The 19157-nt window shown below is 41.3% G+C and overlaps 1 protein-coding gene across 9 annotated transcripts in view; it reads right to left on the bottom strand.

Annotated features, from left to right (window-relative positions):
- Positions 1–19157, bottom strand: part of Tp63 (tumor protein p63) — a 213317-nt gene that overhangs the window by 26488 nt on the left and 167672 nt on the right. For 5 of the 9 annotated variants that reach the window (XM_004640898.3, XM_004640901.2, XM_023700911.1 and 2 more), the window contains 4 exons: positions 4951–5137; positions 2879–2994; positions 1650–1759; positions 865–1001 (listed from right to left, as the gene is read on the bottom strand). In XM_004640898.3, the coding sequence (XP_004640955.1) occupies positions 865–1001; positions 1650–1759; positions 2879–2994; positions 4951–5137 (550 nt within the window). The remainder of the gene's footprint in view (positions 1–864; positions 1002–1649; positions 1760–2878; positions 2995–4950; positions 5138–19157) is intronic. The other 4 variants (XM_023700910.1, XM_004640902.3, XM_023700912.1 and 1 more) reach the window with 1 other exon arrangement.

The following is a 19157-nucleotide window of genomic DNA, read 5'->3' as shown; positions in this document are numbered from 1 at the left end:
CATCTTTGATTTTCTAGCTCTACTTTCTTTTATTTTGCTTTATAGGTTCCTTGAAATAGGTCATTTTTAAAGGCGTTCATTAGTTAAAGTAAATCTGAAGACCTCTGACGAGGTTGCTGAGAGCCCAAGTACATCATATATGTGAGGGTCAGACCTGCTCTGTACCCTTATGTGCTGTGCCTCAGGAAATACATCTGTAAATAGCGTCATCTTGTTGCTTCTTATTGTCTAATTCTTATTGCATCATGAGGTGGGCAGATGCTATTTTAATCCTTGTGCTTGATACCTGAATGATAAGTCAATAGCAACAGGCTGGATTCTTCTTGAGAGTTAGGTGGCATGAGAATCTCTTGGAGGGCTTCCGAAACACAGGGCACTCAGTTCATAAAACACAGATTATTGTGCTTCACCTTCAAAGTGTCTGATACGGCAAGGCAGTCTTTTAGGGCTTAAGAATTTGCATTTTGGGGCCAGGAATGGAGCTCTGAGCAAAGTGCTTGCATGGAAAGCACAAGGTCCTGAGTTTGATTTTTGATACCCAAGGGGGGAAAAAAAAGACTTTGTATTTCTACCTAGTTTCTGGACAGTGTTGATTGAACCAGTGCAGAAGTCACATGGTGAAAAGCCCCATAAGAGGGAACTATAGTTATAAATCTTTGCTTTCTTAAAGCTATAGTGTATATTTGGGGTCCATTCTATTGTCTCCAGCAACATTATACTTATTTCCACTACCACGGGGACCTCAAGTCTTTCTTGCTTCCAACGCTGATGCTTGGGACCACGCGGACTTTCCAATACAGCCCCCAGCCCCCTCCACCTGCAGGAGAGTAGACCCTAGCCCACTCGGCCACTACATCTACTTACGGCGCTTCGTACCGTCACCGTTCTTTGTGCTGTCCGAAACTTGCTGTTTTCGGATGCTGTCTTCATCTGCCTTCCTGTCTCTTCCTGGGCAAGCACAGATCCTGGCCTCAAAGCAACGTCGGCCCAGGACTTGCCCACTAGGAATCAGAGAGAAGAGAAAAAGAGCTCTGCAATCAAAGACTGTTGAGGGCCGCTGGGGTCCTTGCTGGTCATCCTGGGCACCCCTTACCCACCCATGCAGCTGTGGCTGCTCTGAGGAAGGTCTGTAAAGAACTTGGCACAACACACAAATTCTTCTATGCCACCAGCAATGTTAGTAAATCACATTCCCTTTGTTCTGCAAAGAACCTCCAAGCCATTAGCTGAACAGCTGTATTTTGTTACATATTTTGAAGGAAACTTGAGTTAAGCCAGTGGATGTTGGGGGACAAAATCCCCTCAGGGGGTCCAGAATTACTCAAAGAAGTTGTTAAATGCCCCAGGACACACGAAAACAAAGGCAGTCTACGCAACAACTCCAGTCAAATGTCAAGAATTCAGGTATGAAGCAACTTGTACACCTTCCCAGTTCTTTTTTTCCCTCTTCTAATTTTACCCACCCTCTTCTTTCTCTACTTCCTTATTTTTTTATGTGTAAATGTCCACAACAAAAACTTAAGGCACCGAGGACAAAACTGAAGTCGACTCTCCACCACGCATCCAGTCCATGATAAAACACAACTTCACGTTGCCCTCTCTTTCCCCATGATTGCTTGTAGAATGACAGTCTTACAAATGTCACTTACTCTCTGGTTTCCAGAGTAACAATGATTAAAATTGGACGACGGTTCATCCCTCCAACACAACTGCTGTTGCACATGAAATTGTACAAGACTGTCGTGAATTCAGTGCCAACCTGAGCACAGGAGAAAGAAAGAAACTATGTTAATATGGTTTGAGCTGCTAGCCTTCCTGCTCAATTCCTCCCTCTTCTGAAAGAATTCCACTACACATGGAGGCCTATGCTTCCTTCTAGGAAGGCAGTATCTCACATCCACTGTGGATTCTTCTCTTTCTTGCCTTGTGGGAAGCTTCAAGCTAATGTTTGAAATGTTGGTGAGATAGGTGAAATGGGCTTTAATGGATCTTTCATCTTTGACCTAGTTTACTGTATGCTGATCCAAATCACCTAGAATATGGGCTACAGCATAGAAATGAATATCACTAATAAGAGAGCTAGAAAACATTGTCAAAAATAGCATCTCCTAGAGGCAGAAAAGTATAATAGATTTGAAGATGCATTTCCATAAATAATATTCTGGACTATAAAATGTTCTCCAAACTAAAATATCTAGGTTATTTTTTTATTTTAATTTTTATTCATACATGGTTACAGTCAATGATGATTGCATTTATGTGGGGAGTCAGTACATGGGTGCTGCACATTCTTTTAAGGTGTTCATTCGTGGATAACACAACGTAAGCCCCCAGAGGTACAGTCATGTGTTGAAGATCCACAGGGCAAGTTGGCAAATGACAGAGCTCTGGTCTCATTACTCCTGTGTAGTCTCTATCACAGCACTCTGCTATGCACAACAGACCTACAAATGTACCTTCTGTTCAGGTAAAAGTCAGCTATGAGTCCTCCTAGACCTTGTCATTTACAAATCAGCATCAGAATCCTGATACCCAGTACAAGCGCACAATGCTTACATCCACCACTGAATCTGCTGTAAGTTGAACAGAAACCCTATTTCCAGGGCAATTATTATCTGCTTTTATTATGGTAACATTAAAAAAGAGGGAAGGAAGGGAGGGAGGGAGGGAGGAAAGAAGGAAGAAAGGAAGGAAGGAGGAGAAGAGGGATAAAAGAAATATCAAAAAGTTACATGTTTGATGGTAGGGTCTACCACAGAGAAAGATAAATGGAAATCCTCTTTACCACCAGTAGTCATGTTTTCTTAAGTCTACCCAGTCAGCCGATGTGTCTACCACCAATTTGTATTGTGGTTTTTGTTTTCTTTCTAGTTTTTACCTGGGGCGGCTCGTAAGGCACCAACACACTCTGTCTTCCTGTGATGGGGTCTTCTACATACTGGGCATGGCTGTTCCCTTCTACTCGAATCAAGTGGCTAGGAGGGGCGATCTGTCCTGCAGAACAGAAAGAAACCAAATAAGTAGTTTATTTATTCTCATCATACAATAAACAAAATGAAAGATGCACGGACAAAATGTTGGTGATCTGAGTGACAATCTGTGTCATCAAGGAAATATACGCTCTTGACCAAAGGAATGGATTCTTTTGCAAAACATCTAACACAAGAAGATGTCTCAACATTTTTAGCAACAGAAAGGGCTACAATGGTGATCTATATTTAGGAGACTCTTGCTGGCCTTTAAAGTTTAAGGTTAGCTATCCCAATTTTTATAGACCTCTATGACCTCATTCCAGGAGGGAAGAAGGCCATTGTCCTCTGAACATGGAAGAAAACAAGCAAGTGCATGAAGTTAAGGAATATCAGTTCCAGAGAATGTTGCCTGCAATTCAACTATATACTAAAATATTAAATAAAAAAGAAGAAACTTAAGGTTGGGAATGTAGCTCAGCAGTAGAGCATTTGACTAATATGCATGAGGCCCTGGGTTTGATTCCCTCACTGGACAGAAAAAAGAAGAGGGCAAGACAGAATAACACAAGGACAGACCTCCTCTTGCTCATTTCTTTCTCTTCTTTCCTCCTTTATGTATTGCTGTATGCATAAAGCTAAGAAACTTGTTGAATCTCTTGTGCTGCAGAGTCTCATTTTGGGGATAAGAAAAGGGAAGCACCTTTTCAAAAGAGCCTGGGCAGAGTCTTACAAAAGTGTCATATTTGGGAGCTCTCCAAAAGTAAGAACCTGTTCCAAGAATTAGAAACCATAAAGCTGCTCTTATCCTGTAGCTGTGCAATTGCATTCTAAGAAAAAGACTCAGTAAAAAGCTAAGAGTATCAAAGACTCCCTTTGTAGCATCATCTACTTTTTCAGAAACCAAAATAATAAGAAGAAATAGATGGAAAAGAAGGAAGAGGAGGAAGAGCTAACAACATTTTGCAAAATAGTAGTTTTGATGGAGCACAAATAGGTAACCAGGGGCCGGGGAGATAGCTCAGTTGAATAAGTGCTTGCTTGGCAAGCACAGGGTCCTGAGTTCAATCCCCGGTACCATTAAAAAAAAAAGTAACCAGGCAATGAAGCTGATCTCTGTGGAATCTAGTATAGACCCTACACTTATATCCTCCAGTTGCCTAGCAATATTTCCATCTCTAATACTATCTATAAATATCCCAGCATCCAGCCTTCCCCTGCTGTGAGTGACTGGAAGATTCGCAGTGCCTTCCCTGGTCCTTGTTTCCTGCCCTTCCCTGCTCTTCCTTAGTCTCTGTTCACAGAATCATCCTAGCAGATCTAAGGGAACCCTTGCCAGCTGTGGCTTCTGGAAGGGCACTGGTTCTGAGGCTCAGCAGAGGGGACAAGGCTTGGGCGTGGACACAGTGCTTAAAGAAAGTGCCCAGCTCCCTGCATCTGATGCGCAGTCCACCATTGCCCACCGCACAGGAGCACCTACTCTCCTCTCGGGGCCTCTTACCCATTATTTACATTCCCATTTCCTTTTATTCTCCTCTTCCCCCATGACCTGGTTCCTTGTTTCTCTCCTTTCAGGCCCCTTCCCTTGCCCTTGCAGCTCTCAACACATACAAATGAAAAAATCACTCCGGGAAGGGCACTAAGATTGAAGAACGTTGTAGCAGAGCATCTACCATATCTCTGCTTATGCCTTTCATAAAAAAAAAAAAAAAAAAAAAAAAGAATGAACAAAATTTGAAGCAGTGGAAAGAGACCAATCCAGGTTATCCTGTAGTCATGAACATTAAATTAGGCAATTCAACCACAGTGAAAGCTACAAAATTATGCAACATTATTCTTACATATTCTGTGAACCATGAGGGCAATGTGAGTAGATCAGTTTACTCCAGCTTGCAGAAGTAGAGGCTGGCACCAGACACGGGTGCGCACAGAATCGTCACCGCCCAAGAGCTGAGCGGTTTCACACTGCGATCATCCTTACCCTCGTTGAATTCACGGCTCAATTCATGGTTGGGGCAACGCTTGACCACCTCTGTGACGTGCTCGGCTTTCTTGTAGACCGGCATGGCGCGGATGACAGCGCCCTGCGGAGGCGGCGTCATCACCTTGATCTGGATGGGGCATGTCTTCGCGATTTGGCAGTATAACTTCTTCAGTTCCGTGGAATACTGCGTGGACCCAGGTCCGGGGGAGGAGAGAGGGAGAGAAGCGAGAGGAGGACATCAGAGCGCATCCATCGATTGTAACTTTCATGGCTGCCTGACATCATGGATCCTTATACGACAGGTGGAAATCTTACTGCAAGGAGTCATGTTCATAAATCAAATCAATAAATATTGTTTCCATTTTAAATAAAATCTGGAGTTTCTAAAAGATGGCACATGTAGGGCCCGACAGATAGCTCAGCGGATTAAAGCATCTGTTTAGGCAGACGCAGTGCCCCGGGGTTCGATCCCCAGCCTGCTGTGCTGGCCCCACCCCCGGGACATGCTGAAACTGCAATTAAGACTGGGAGTGGTGGCACATGCCTGCAATCCCAGCGCTTGAGAGGCTGAAAAACAGGAGGATCACTACAAGTCCGATCTGTGTAGTGAGATCCTGTAGACCCTATACTAAACACACATTAAAAAAAATAATAAATAATAAAATAAAAATAAAAGATAGCACATTTACACTGCTCCTTATGTTTTCCTCTTTAGGATGAAGAAATTTGGGTTTAAATTTGGGCTTTAAAAAATATCAGGAGAAGCCTCAGTGATAAATGTAAACACAATGTTTTCATGAACCAAGTGGTACTAAATAATAAACTGTACAGAAAGCTTCCTGCCTTGCAGGTCATAATTAATCCTTCCCTTACTATACAGGAACATGGGATCCACCCTCAACCCCCACTGCCCCACCACCACCCCCAGACCAAGGAGGAAGAGACGCCTGGCTTGCCTGGGTCACACTGAGTGAAGATGGATCATGGTGCACCACACATAAAACACATAACACAGTTATGATCGTAAGTAGCAGAGCTTCCCTTATTTTTACATTTTTTTTCACAATTGCATCATGGGCAATTTCAATCCATGGTCTACAGGTTTGGCCAGCAAATAAGTTCAAAGAAATCAGGGTTCAGGGAATGTGTTTGAAGATGGACTATCTGGCCAAGAGCGAAGAGGTTGTATCTAAGGTCAACCACCAGAAATCTGCAAAGAAAAAGCACCCCTCCATCATGGCACTGATTTTCTGATGCTGCAGAAAAAGAGATTATAGAAGCTGAAGAGGTATGGGGTACATCTGCCCTCGAATGTGCAGTCTAATGTAACATAGCTTCCCATGGCACCAGTGTACTGTGGAGCTCACACGTGAATGAGGCCTTTCCTCAGCACTCTGCCTTCTTCAGGGGGAAGAAGCTCAATGGTAGCTGGCTGGTTGTCCTAATGGCAAAATGAGGAGCAGAGAGTGTGACACCAAGAACCAAGTACAGAGGGAAAAGTAATGGCCCCATCCTGTGTTGCTTCCTCTTCCACCCGCCCATCTCCATACGGGTCCATCCGCTGTGCTAGGCCCTCTTACCCCTGCTCTCTGAAGCAAGGCCCCAGCCCCACGTTCCTCCTCACTCAGATGCTGGGGGGAAAACACCCAGGCAATAGAAATCCTGCCCAACTGTGAGGCACCTAGTAACTCATGACTAAACAAGGGGTAAACACGTACACGAGCTGCAGTCACAAGTTGGTAGCAGTGCAAGGGGAACAAGGCCTATGGTCCATGGTGGCCAAAAGATTCGTTATTGGTCTGTCTCCCAGCTCTAACTAAAAGCAAACATCTTCCAAAAAGCACCTTTAAAATGATTCCTTCATTGCTTTCTTTTGAAATACAATATTAATTACATATTTTATTTTGCTCCCAAGTATTTAATATATGAAATTTTTAGTTAAAAATTTCCCAGTGTTAGCAGAGGATTTCGAAATCAGGAATCCATGCCCACAGGTAGAGGATTAAACACGGAAAAAGGGTTTTACATAGCCTGAAGCAATAGGAACCATGCCAAAAATGAACCACAGAACTAAAATTCTACTTAGGAGACATTGAATGAAATGTAGATGGATACTTTTGCTCTTGTGCTTTCAAGCGATTATTTTTAAAACAAAAGCATTATTTGAGAACCTTTTAAGGACTCATTTTTATGGAGTACTACAAGGAAATAAGCATATCCATTTGTGTTTTAGTTAGGAGACTTATAAGAATGAATTTCACAAAATGAATTACAGGAAAGATGACTGAAAAATAAGTCTGTCAGCTAAAGCCTGAAGGCAGCTAGAGGATTCTTCTAAGTAGGTAAAGATTGCAAAAGAGAAGTGTTAAAGTGTGAGATGTTTCTTAAGAGAAACATGTCCTAGCACTAACGATTATATCATAAATCAAACTTGAAAGCCTACAGTACAAAAGGACCTAAAATAAAGTTAGGCAGCGTCATGTACCAATCCACACTTATTCTTAACCTAACTTCTGGGCTTGAATATTGATCAATGTAATAGCTTTATCGCTCACTGAGCTCCTAGAAACAATTCTCACATTATGTTCTAAGGAAGGTTATTACAAAACTGAATGCACGAGGGCCAGGAGATTCAGAATCCCAAATTATTCAGACTTTATAGAGTAAAAATTCTTAAAGCCTACATTATATGTTCCTCCCCAGGAAGGAGGGTAGTGCTCTGTGAGCCAACATGCAAATTTCGACAGATCCTAAGTGTTCACATTCACAGGAAAACATGACAAAACACCTTGCTCTTTAGGATAAACTTCACCACCAACTGAGTGACCCCTCAATTTAGCAACTCAAAGCAGGGGCCAGGGAGATGGCTCAGGGTAATAAGTGCTTCCCTGGCAAGTACAAGAGCCTGAGTTCAATCTCTGGTTCTGAAAAAAAAAAAAAAAGAAAGAAAAAGAAAAAGAAAGATAGAAATTCAAAGCAATAAAAAATGTTGTTTTTGTTTTCAGTGCTTTCTGAGTTTCAGAATGACAGTAACAGATAGTGGGCCACTATTATTATCCCCATTTTATACATATGAAAATTAAATCACAGAGAGGACTTGCCTGAGGTCACGCAGACAGACTGCTTTGTGCTCACCACAGAACAGCAGTGGCTTCAACCTCTCCGTCCTCCTGGTTCAGCAGGGAAATTTTTTGTACTTAAAGACTTTCTTAGTTTAAAATATTGAGGCTACTTTCTAAGGGGACTTCAAATACATACCATCTTCTCAAATGTTAAAATGGAGTACAGAAGTGGCATAGTTAACCATTATCAACTATCTTTACTTCTCAGTATAATGTTTTCTCATTTCATTGGAGGTAGGAGAGGCAAGTGATAGATTTGAGGAAGAATCCACATGAGGAGCGAGCCTGTTCACATCAGTTTTTCGATGCAAACTCTTCAAACACACATGTTCATCACCCACAATTCAAGTGTACTATTCCTCGTGCAGTTGGAACACTCCTGTCTTCTGTCTGCTCTTCGCACTATCCCAGGGCAAGAAAGCTACTGCTCCTCGGCCAGGACTGCACCTGGTGCTGAAGACCATGCTTTCTAAAGATAGAGATGTGGGCTTCATGACTGACCAAGTCAAACTATCTGACCAGGGAGGGCCCAGAGGCATCAGGTTTATTGCTTTGGGTTCAGCTACCAGGCTTGGTAGTCAGTAAGTAGCAGCAGTGAAGCAGTCAGCCTGGATCCTTTCTTAGAAAGTCAAGTCTGCCATGTTATTTGCTTCGCTGCTAGCAAATTAGTACCGTTCATGATTTTTCCCAGTACAAAATTCAGTCTCCCTGAACTCCGGTGTATCAGTTGCTTACACCTGGCTGCATCCTTTAGTCCTCACCGAGTAACCCTATCATCTGCTCCAATTTTCCAGCCTCCTGCAACATCACAGAAGCAGCCAGCTGACTTTGGTCAGGATTTTTGAATACTCTGAGGATTCAAACTGGCCAAGACTGCAAATTCAAACACATATAGATCCTTTTAATATTTCTCTTTCTCTGTAGATTTCTAAAATTCACCTCTGATTTGCTAGCCAATAATGATTTAAGACTGCAATTCTGAACCCTCATTTCTATTTTTTTACATGGGGACACTTTGTTTTCATTTCTTTGACTATGACCTTCCTAATATATGTATTAGTTCTAGCCGATTTCTCTAAGTACCTTAGAATTTCTACATAGATGACCGCATCAATTACAAATAGTTTTTCTTATGACTCTTCATGTCCATGCTTACCTAACTGTAAGAATTAAATGAATGCTCTATTTGTTATCACTTCCATTTTAAAATTAGACATTCAGATTACTGAATTTAGATGTTCTTTTAGAAAATGTAGCATTTGATTCTACAAAACTCCTTTTCTGACTATCCCTTCGCTATGTAATTACATCCCAAACTTTCGATGCATTGAACTCTAAACATGGAAGCACACGTGACTGCTCCCTTTATGTGTTCTATTAAGCCTCCCTCAATCCAGTATAATAATAGATGACACTCATATTTCTGAGAGAAACAATTATTTTCCTAAGACTTATACTTGTTTATGAATTTCAATTCTAGTGGAAATTTATTCCCCTCCCCTGCATTTCTTGTTACCATTGAAAACAGAGTTTCTCTTTGCTATTTCAAAGGTTTCCTCATATCTCTAGATACATTTCTCCTATGTACAAGTAAGTGATCACAAATCTAGTTGAATTATCCCTGAAAAGAGAATCTTCTATTGTTAAGCCACTTTGATGATGCAAGTCCAGTATTGAATTTCCAGCAGTTCTTTTTTTGGACAACAAACAGTTCAAATCTTGCATTTAAATGCAGGAGATATCTCAAGCATCAGGCCTGTCACTGTGACAATCAGTTATGGAAGATTAAAATTTTAATAACTTCTCCCAAGTTCTCCCTTTCTACAGGTTTCCTGTTTGTTTTTCAATAATTTCCATAACATGTACATAGATACCCTGGAAAATGATTATACTTTCTAATCCAGTGATACATAGCATCAACAGTTTGGGACTTTTTATACACAGACCTTTATACAAACGCATAAACTAGACTCATCATCAAGAATGTCTATTACCCATTAAATATTCTTGGTGCTAAGTGATTGTTGCTATCGTAGTAAAAGGGATATGTCAGCATCAATCATATTCTTCTCACTCAGCATAAATTTTTCTCTAGTTTAGAAATAATACCAGAGAGCACATTATAGTATGTAAATCCCTATTACAAAACGGACTTTAGACAGATCTTGTGAAACAGAGTAATGGAGTCAACCTATATTTTAGTCTTCCAGAAAAACCTGAAACCAATCTAAATTTTCTTCCTTAATGTTAAGAAAACTAGTTATTTTCCCCTATTTCCTGTAGAATTTTATTTGTTCATCTTTTTAAAAAGACTGATAATGCTTTAAAAAGTGGTAGTTTCTTTTTACTGAAATGGCTTGGAACATGGTGAGGACTTTAAATTTAAATGCATAAACTTAAATCTGGAAAATGCTTCCTGTTTTTAAGTTATATTTTTGTTTCATTAACACACTCGTTTCTGGTAACATTAGAACGACTTCATGTCCTCATTTTCTATCTATCTGCCATGCCTTTTATGTACTCAAGCCCTAATAATTAGCAAAATACTTTCTTTTTTATTCCAGGGAAGCGTCTAAAGCATGACATCTGCATTATGTGTGTAACGTTCCATAGTCAATTCTGCTGAGTTCTACCATAATACTACTTTCAGCTCTTCTGCATTTCAATTTTTCTTCTTTATCTATGACATTTTGAGTCACCTTTTCATTTCAGCCTACTGGGTTGGCTTTATCACTTTTCTCTCCATCTTAATAGCTTTTATGTTTTATATTGAACCTAATTTTTGAACGTTTCTTAGAGTTCCTAGAATAACTTTTTTTGATCTCTGAATGATTCTTTAGAGACTTTTCTTAATATAGTATTCTCATTCACTTTCGTAATTTTTCAGGAATGTACCCAAATATAGCCACTGTAAATGCTTGCATCTTTTGTGTCTAACACTTTTCAACCCTGTTCTACCAGGGGGTGTGTGTGTGTGTGTGTGTGTGTGTGTGTGTGTCTCGCTGGTTATGCCCAGTGTCTTGCACATGCAAGGCTGTCACACTATGCTGAGCTACAACTCCTCCTTTGTCAGGATTTCCAGTACTAAAACTGCTAAATAGTTCTATCAATAGTTTCGATGCCTGATTTATTTCAGCACTTCTCTGGAATTCATAATGTTTTAGTGGAGGCTTAGCAATGCTGATTCTAGAAGCTACTGATGTATTGTCATGTTACGCTAGAGATGAAATCTATTTTATCCATTTTCACATCATTCAATAGCTGGCCAGCAAAATTTGTTCAGTGTGTTCCATAGAATACTAGGTACTCACTCTGAGAGATGTAACATTTAAAAACCCTAGAATATGGAATCTTCTGCATCCTCTTTGCCTAAAGTAGTATTGGAAATTTCTTTAAATATAAATTTTAAAAAAATATTTTATTTGTTTGGTACAGGGTCTCTCTACTCAGCTCTGACACAGTGATCCTCCTGCCTCAGCCTCCCCAGCATTCGTATTATAGGCATGCACCACCATGCCTGGTCTCAGGGGCTGGCATGAGCGGGGCTGGCATGGCATGTGGTACCAAGGGTCCTTGAGCTTGGCAGGCAGGAGCTTAGGCCAACAAGCTATCTCCCAGACCCTTTAGATATAAATTTAAGAAAAAATCCACTTGATTTTTTTACTTGCACTACTCACTGTGTTATGACAGAAGGGTGCATAAACAATACGCAGTAGGTATGGCAGAAGTATGTGCAAAGTGTTAATGCATAACAGAAATCAGAACAGTTAACTACCAAGTAATAAATTTGATACTTATTGAGCACATACCATATTCAAGATTTTGTTTCAGGTTTGGAATTTCAACACTGGGCCAAAACAAAGCCCATGCTCTCCTGGTGCATGATTCTAGAACAAATAAATGTCATGCCCAATAGTGACAAGTTCTATAAAGACAAGTAAAGTACAGTGAATTCTAAAGCAATTGAGTCAAGCTTCAGGAGTTCAGGTATCCAGGGCAAGAAGGAAATTACTTTGTCCATGATTGTCAGGGAAGAAACTTTAGTAAGATTATATTTTTTTAAAAAGTCTGAACAGACTAATGTAATAAGCTGTTCTATGCACTTAAGTGGGGAAAGTGGTGTGCATACTAGAGCTAGCATGTGCTAAGGCCCCAGTGTAAGTGTCCACCATGGCCAGGGTACCTGAGGAGAGGTAGGCAAAGGTCACAGATGGAGGGTAGGATCTCCTGGAGCACTCAAGGTCTTGGTTAGCCAGGGTCGGAGCTTGAGACATTTCATAAGCTTTAAAGGAAAAGCTACCATTCCCCAAAGGGATTATGCACCCATGCAGGGGAAGACAGGAGAGCCAAGAGCAGAGAGAGAGATGATTGTCCCTGAGGACAGAACATCTGGAATAAAATGCACAGCAATATCAACTGTGGGGAAAGGTCAGTGGTCTGATGCAAGAGGAGCAGAGGCCAGAGCCGACAGCAAGGGGAACCTGGGACAACAGCTATCAGATGCTGAGGAGCCTTAGATACTACCAGAAACCATGAAAGAAGAGTCACTGAAGATGAGAAGCTGGAGAAAGAACAAATCAGTTCTCTGAGTTCAGGAACATGAAGCTGAAGGAGCACAGTACAAAGTGGGAAAGCCAGCCGGAGCTACTGGGGCAAGAAATGCAGGGAACCTAAGCTAGAAAAGGAGAGAAAGACAGCAGGAAATGGGGGACTTAATGTGATTACAGTCCTTGCATTCATCACAGAAGAGATGCCTGAAAGCACCTAAGTGGACCAAGAAAAGTTATTATTGAGAAGAAAAGATACATATGCAAACAATGCATGCCTATCTGCTTTCTAAAATCAAAGCAGAAAAACAAGTGTTTTATTTTAGAGCTCCCTCATATTCAGTATTCAACTAAGAGCTGGCTCAGTCAATGGACTTGTCAACAAAGACAAATGAAAGTTTAATTCTGAGTAAATAGAATAACATACAGTCACACTGAAATTAATAGGCCCGTTTTATTACCAAAAAGAAAAGGACTCAGTTCGCAAGTCTGGGAAGTGACTCTTGTCTAAGAATAACAATCAAGGGCAACCCTAGCTGGATTAGAAGTCAAAAGCCTAGATTTACATTCTGCCTCTTCTGTTTATTCCTTGAGTCTTTATGTTGCTTCACCTTTCACAAATACAAAACAGGAAAAGATAGATATATAATACATATCTCAAAGTAGAAGAAAAAATAATGGCTATGAAACTCCTGAGTCAATTCTAAAGACCAAAATAAGAGTCCTATGTTATGACTTCTACAGAAATCTCAGGCTTCTAGGATCCTCTACATAAAGTGTGTATGAGAAGGTGCTCATTGCAGCATAATACAAGTCTTCTTCATTTATATAAATCTGTAATGAATCCTATAATTCATTTTTATCTACTAATAATTACTACGTTGTTAACCATGTCAAAAACTAATTCCATTTGTTTTAAAAAAAAGTGACTCTGATTAACCCAATGCCATGTTTTAAATATACGCCATACATCCATGAAATATGTAGTACAATTTGTGTCTTTAAGATGTATTTTAATTACAGTTTTCCATCTATGTTAATCTGTTACTTTCATCTTCCATGTTTTAAAGACTGATCCATGTTCTTACACACACACACACACACACACACACACACACACATCATTCAAATTTAATAATTGGAAAGTAGGAGGGAAATGAGATATGGTGAAAGAGATGCTTTTGATCCAACATAATATTTTATTTAATTAAAGATGTTAAACAGTATAAAATGTGAACATTCTGAGGTTGTCTTAATTTGCTGGCTGTGTAGTGTGGGGTGTGTGTGTGTGTAATACATTTCTTAATTAAATCTTAATGACTAAATGTAGCATGAAACATTCACTTGTAAAAAATTACTGTAGATCTGTGATTTGAAAAAACAGAGAACACAGATATTAGAACTCAGAAGGAATTTCACAGAAGGTCTTGTCCAAATTTTCTGCTGGCCTTTTCAGGCACAAAAGTGAGCTTCATAATATATAACTTTTTCCATAATTCAATAAATGTTTACTGAGTTCTTGCTTAATGCAGGATCTGTCCTGGCTAGGAGGGAATCAGCAGTCCCCATATTTTAAGGAATTAAGGAAGGATCGACATTTAAGAAATGACTTCTAATACACTACAGATTCTGAAGCAAAGCAGGGAGAGAAAGCAAAACCCAAAGGTCTGTTTAGTTGGAGGCTCAGGGGGGCATCTCTACAAAAAAAAAAAAAATCTGAAAGTTATACAACTAAATTGAGGCAATTAGGGGGAAGGGGGTAGACTCAGATTGCCTTACTTGGGTAGAGGTGATGTTTTTGTACTATATCATATCCTAATTACAGAGTTTCCACAGAAAACCAACCTGACACCTTAAACCAAGGGCTTGCCTCTGCTTCTATTACTGAGTCACCCTACTTCAAGGCATTTTTAGCTTAAGATAGCTGTGCTAAGACTTTCTTAGAAAGATAAACCCGGAGGATTTGAGCTTGTGGATCACTGGGTTCACCTACCTCATTTACAGATGAGAAGCCTACGCCCAAGAGAAAAGGGGATTTTTCTCACCACGCAGCCCCCAGGACCACGCTCTTCATGGTGAGGTGAGCATCGCGCTTCTCGTCCTTGGACCATGTGTTCCTAATGCTCCCAGAAGGGGGCCAGGGTGGAATTGTGTACCTGGTACCTTGAATTTACACAAACCCTCACTTTAAAAAAAAAATGAACACACAAGTGCAAAGTTCAGAGGTTATGTCTAAAAATACGATCACCTACTGTCTACAGGGTAATATAAGGATACTGTGCTCTGCCCCGTATCAAGCACACATAGGGTTAGCGAGTAAGGCTGTCTAGAGGTTAATGTTTTCATTCCTAAATATTTTCAGAATGGAATCCTGAAAGCAAGTGCATCATAAAATATTCATTCATTATTCCAAAAAGCAGCTCTACCCTATAGGGCTAGGGTTGGGTTAGTCAGCAGTGGCGTCCTTCTAGCATTTTAGATATGTGGATGAGATGTTAGGTGGCTCTTTATTATCTGCCAAAATTTAATATGGGATTGGAAAATGAAATCCTGTGATAGAGAAAAAAAGGAAGCACCTTTGAAAGAGTTTGCTTCTGAACATGTGGTTGACTTTTCCAATGAAGTCATGGGCATCTGCTATGTAGTAAGGAATTTCAAACAAACTCTTATCACCTCTCTCAACCCTGAGCCACCCATTCATAGAAAAATAAATGGGAAAACTCTGTTATATGGCCTAGGGTTGCTTCATCCGCTTTGAATGTTTTACAAGTGGTTGTGAACTTCTCAGAGCACCCTGTTCGCAATTTCCAGTTGCCCATATAAGACTTTAAAAAAGAACGTGGAAAAGACAGTGTGGGCAAAAGAATAAAAGATCAGGATTTCAATATATATTCATCTGAGGAATCCCAGGCTCAAGAGCAAGAATGAAGACCTCTAATTTGCTGTTGGCTGTCCACTGGATCTCCTCACACATAGGCATGACAGCTTTGAGGATCAACATGATATTCAGATATCTCTGCATTGGCATGGAAGAGAAGTGCTTCAAAACTATAAAATGAACTAAACTTGTCTCACTATACAATATCCCTGGCAAAAATGAAAAGGAAGCTTTGCCTATGTTGTTTTGTTTTGGGAAAGAGGAAAAGAGATTGGGCATATTCAGGGTGAGATTCTTAAGGCCAAGTATCATGTTCAAATAAAATAATTCCTGGGGATTTTGCAAAATGAGTAAATTCAGCTCCCTTACTAATCATATGTTGCAAAGAAAAGGGAGGGGGAAAAGCATTTCAGAGACCAGGACCCCATCGGCACCACCTGCCTCTGTGACATACTATATTACATGCTTTTAGCTGCCAGGCTGGTAATTCAGTATCACAACACATAGCTATGCCAGCTAATATCAGCACGCACCTGCATAATTTTCCAACAAGTCCTTTGCTGGAGGTACAACCAAGAATCTCCTTCCTACTATATCAAAAACAGAAAAAGCTAAAAATTTACTTGCTTCAGTATTTTTTTCCAGAAAAGAATGACATGCCATGTCCAAATTTCAAATTAAATATAGATGGCATGATTTCCAATAAAAAAGGTATTTCAGGAATTATATAATCCTCCTCCTTATACAATCCCTGCCAAAGGGAATTACTAGGCAGACCAATCCCAGGGCCATCTCGATGCTATAATTCCAGATTTATCCATATCTAATTCCTCCTTAATTTACAAGAAGAAGATATGCTAAAAGTGTTTTGCAAGGTGGTAGCACGTACATTGGGCATTCTCCTGCAGAATAATTGACCCTCGCTTAAAAAGCAGATGCACTGTGACCCACTGACCTTTATGGCAAGTCATGTACTCAGAGAGGATGGCTCTGACCAGACAAGAAAAATCGAAGACGCGCTTACATGCACCAGTTGAAAGTATTAGCTTTACTTCTGGCCTTGTGAATGAATTCAGGTTTAAAGAACGAAAAGTGATGAAATTCACAAATAACACGAACTATAATTACCACTTGCTGGTAGGAAATGCTAGTGGTACTTATAATTTATGGTTCCTATTTTCACCAACCAGAAGAATGCTTAGTCTATACTATCTCAATGTTCTAAAACATTTGACAAGAAAGTGAGAGTCAGTCCTCAAAGCTATCACAAGTCCGTGACTCCCAGCTTAACCAATAGCAAGTACAAAGTGTGTTTGGCTTTAGTGCTGTCTTACAGCATCCAGCCCTTTAATGTTCTTTTCCTTTCCTAAACTCTAGTCCAGAGAATCAAATATTCAAATATTCCTTCAGTAAGGAGGGGGCAAGGTGATGTAATCAGTAATTGAAATTGGAAAAATAAAAGTCACAGCACACGGAATGTTCTGAGGGGACAGATAAAGTTCTGGCAGCTGACTTGGTGGAAAGAAGTATACTAGGGAAGAAAAATAAGGTGTATGAAAATAAAGATATTAATGTTAGAGCCTACTTTTGAAGGAGGGTGCATTTTGGAAAATTAAATCCAACCATAAAATACAAAATAATTGTGGTCAGAAAGCACTAGACACATGTTCAATATGGCCTGTTTCAAATACACCAACTATGATCACCCTGAACTGTATGGGTTAAGTATATACTGGACTCTGGTTTTGTTCTCTGCAAATAAACTCTCTTGAGAAATCCTAGAAATCTCACACCTAGGAAGAGCTTTTTTAATGTATAAAAAGCATTGATATCGAAGTCCGTGTACCGTGAAGAGACTTCAGGCCCGCGCTCAGTGGTACGCAGTGTACCAAAGCGCCCCCAGTAGAACAGGAGACCTGACTAGGCCTGTAGGGTTTGAGGAGGCTGAGTGGACCATCCTGAGAAGCCTTTGAAGAAGTTTGGTTGCAAATCAAAGTGTCCTCGGGAACCTAGGAATTTTCCTCCCTGAAGAACTATGGCTTTATCACCTTCTTTCTAGTGCGCTCTGCTGAGGCACTAATTGCTGCCTGAGGAATGAAGAGCGGAAGAGGACCAGGCTGTAATCTCTGCCTGCCACTGATTTACAGCAGCATGATGGGCAAATCACTTGCCCTCTTAGACCCCCACTTGTGGATTCCTATTTAAGCCATTCCACCTTAAAGCTGCACCTACATCAAAGGAGGGGATTCCAAGTGACCTTGGGACAGGTCGCAGGCCCAGGTATCCTACTGTTCTACAGTAAAGATCAGGCAGGAGAGAGCTCAGCTTGGCCTCAGAATCATCTGGCAAGATGCTCACACCTCCCCCCGCCCGGCCTTGCGCCACACACACACTTTCCTTCCTGCCACAGCCGTCTAGCTGCCAGACATGTACGAATTGTGCTCTTGATGGTTAAAAAAAAAAAAAAATCCTTCCTCCAAGCACTTTTCCTGGCGGCCTCAGCCAAAGGGCCGCCTGTTGCCACCTGTCAGTTGTGGGGATTAATTACCTGAGCTGGGGCTGGGAGCGGCGCATTCTTCCTGAGGCCTCACCCACAGATGTTGACATCGAGCAGGTGGGCTGTCTACTACCTGCTTACTGTGAAGAGCGGTCGGTCGGGAGGGAGCCCACGGGCGCTGGCAGGTGGGGGGCTGCGGGGGAATTGCACTGCACCAGAAAGCCGCAAAACCTCTGTGTGCAGCCAGGAATGTGCCCTGGGACCTCTCCAGGGGGGCACAGCCAGCTCCGGGGCCGGTCCTGGGCACCAGCCCGGGAAGCAACTCTGGTCTCTCCGCTGGAGAGCAACGTGCTGGCACCAGCCCTAAGAAGGGGTGGGGGTGGAGCCTGCCAGCCTAGTTCTAGTTGCCAGAGGGCATGAATTTAGAAAGCCCATTTAAGAAAAAAGATTTGACAGGCCCCGATTGGTAATTTTGCAACTTTATCTCCCCTGGAGGGTAAAATGACCTTTCGTGCAACAGCTTCTGCCAGTGGCATGCCTGACCAGTAATGCCACTCAGGGTTAACTCCGCAGGTGCCCGGAGGCGTTTGTCAGGGGGGCTGGTATACAGCAGGAGCTCAGCAAATGTGGTCTCCTCTCATGCATTTCCCAGCGTCACAGCACAGTGAGAACAGGACCCGACAGAGAGATGACTTTGGTGTTTTGCAGGCACAACAGCAAGAGTTTCTAATTGAAAGCTACCCTCCACTAAGTGGGAAAGCTGAGATGTGCGTGCAGATGGTTTACCTTCTTCCACCCAAGCACATCCCTGCGCACCACTTCCGCCACTGCCTGACCCCTCATAAAGTCAGCCTGAGTATTTATTCTCCAGGAAAAACTGGCGCACACAAATATCCCTGGAGTAAAAGTTTTGTCACCAGGAGTCCTGGTGAACAAAGAATTTTAACCCTTCTCCTGCACTCAACATAGTTTATCTCTGATAAATAAGAGCCAGAGAGAAGATTGTACCAGAAGTCAGCGGGAAGACAGAAATGGAAATGATGCCTTTGCGCTTCCAAACCTGAAACCGTTTCACTGTAAGAGGCACCCAGGTCTCTTGTCTTCAAGGGGATATGACTTGAGCTCTTGGTCACAGGGATATGAGAAAGCTTTAAGGGTAT

Source organism: Octodon degus, unplaced genomic scaffold (assembly GCF_000260255.1).
Source record: "Octodon degus isolate 3935 unplaced genomic scaffold, OctDeg1.0 scaffold00128, whole genome shotgun sequence".
NCBI classification, from domain to species: domain Eukaryota; kingdom Metazoa; phylum Chordata; class Mammalia; order Rodentia; family Octodontidae; genus Octodon; species Octodon degus.
Note: the sequence above shows the minus strand (reverse complement) of the source record. Positions and strands in the feature narration are given on the sequence as shown.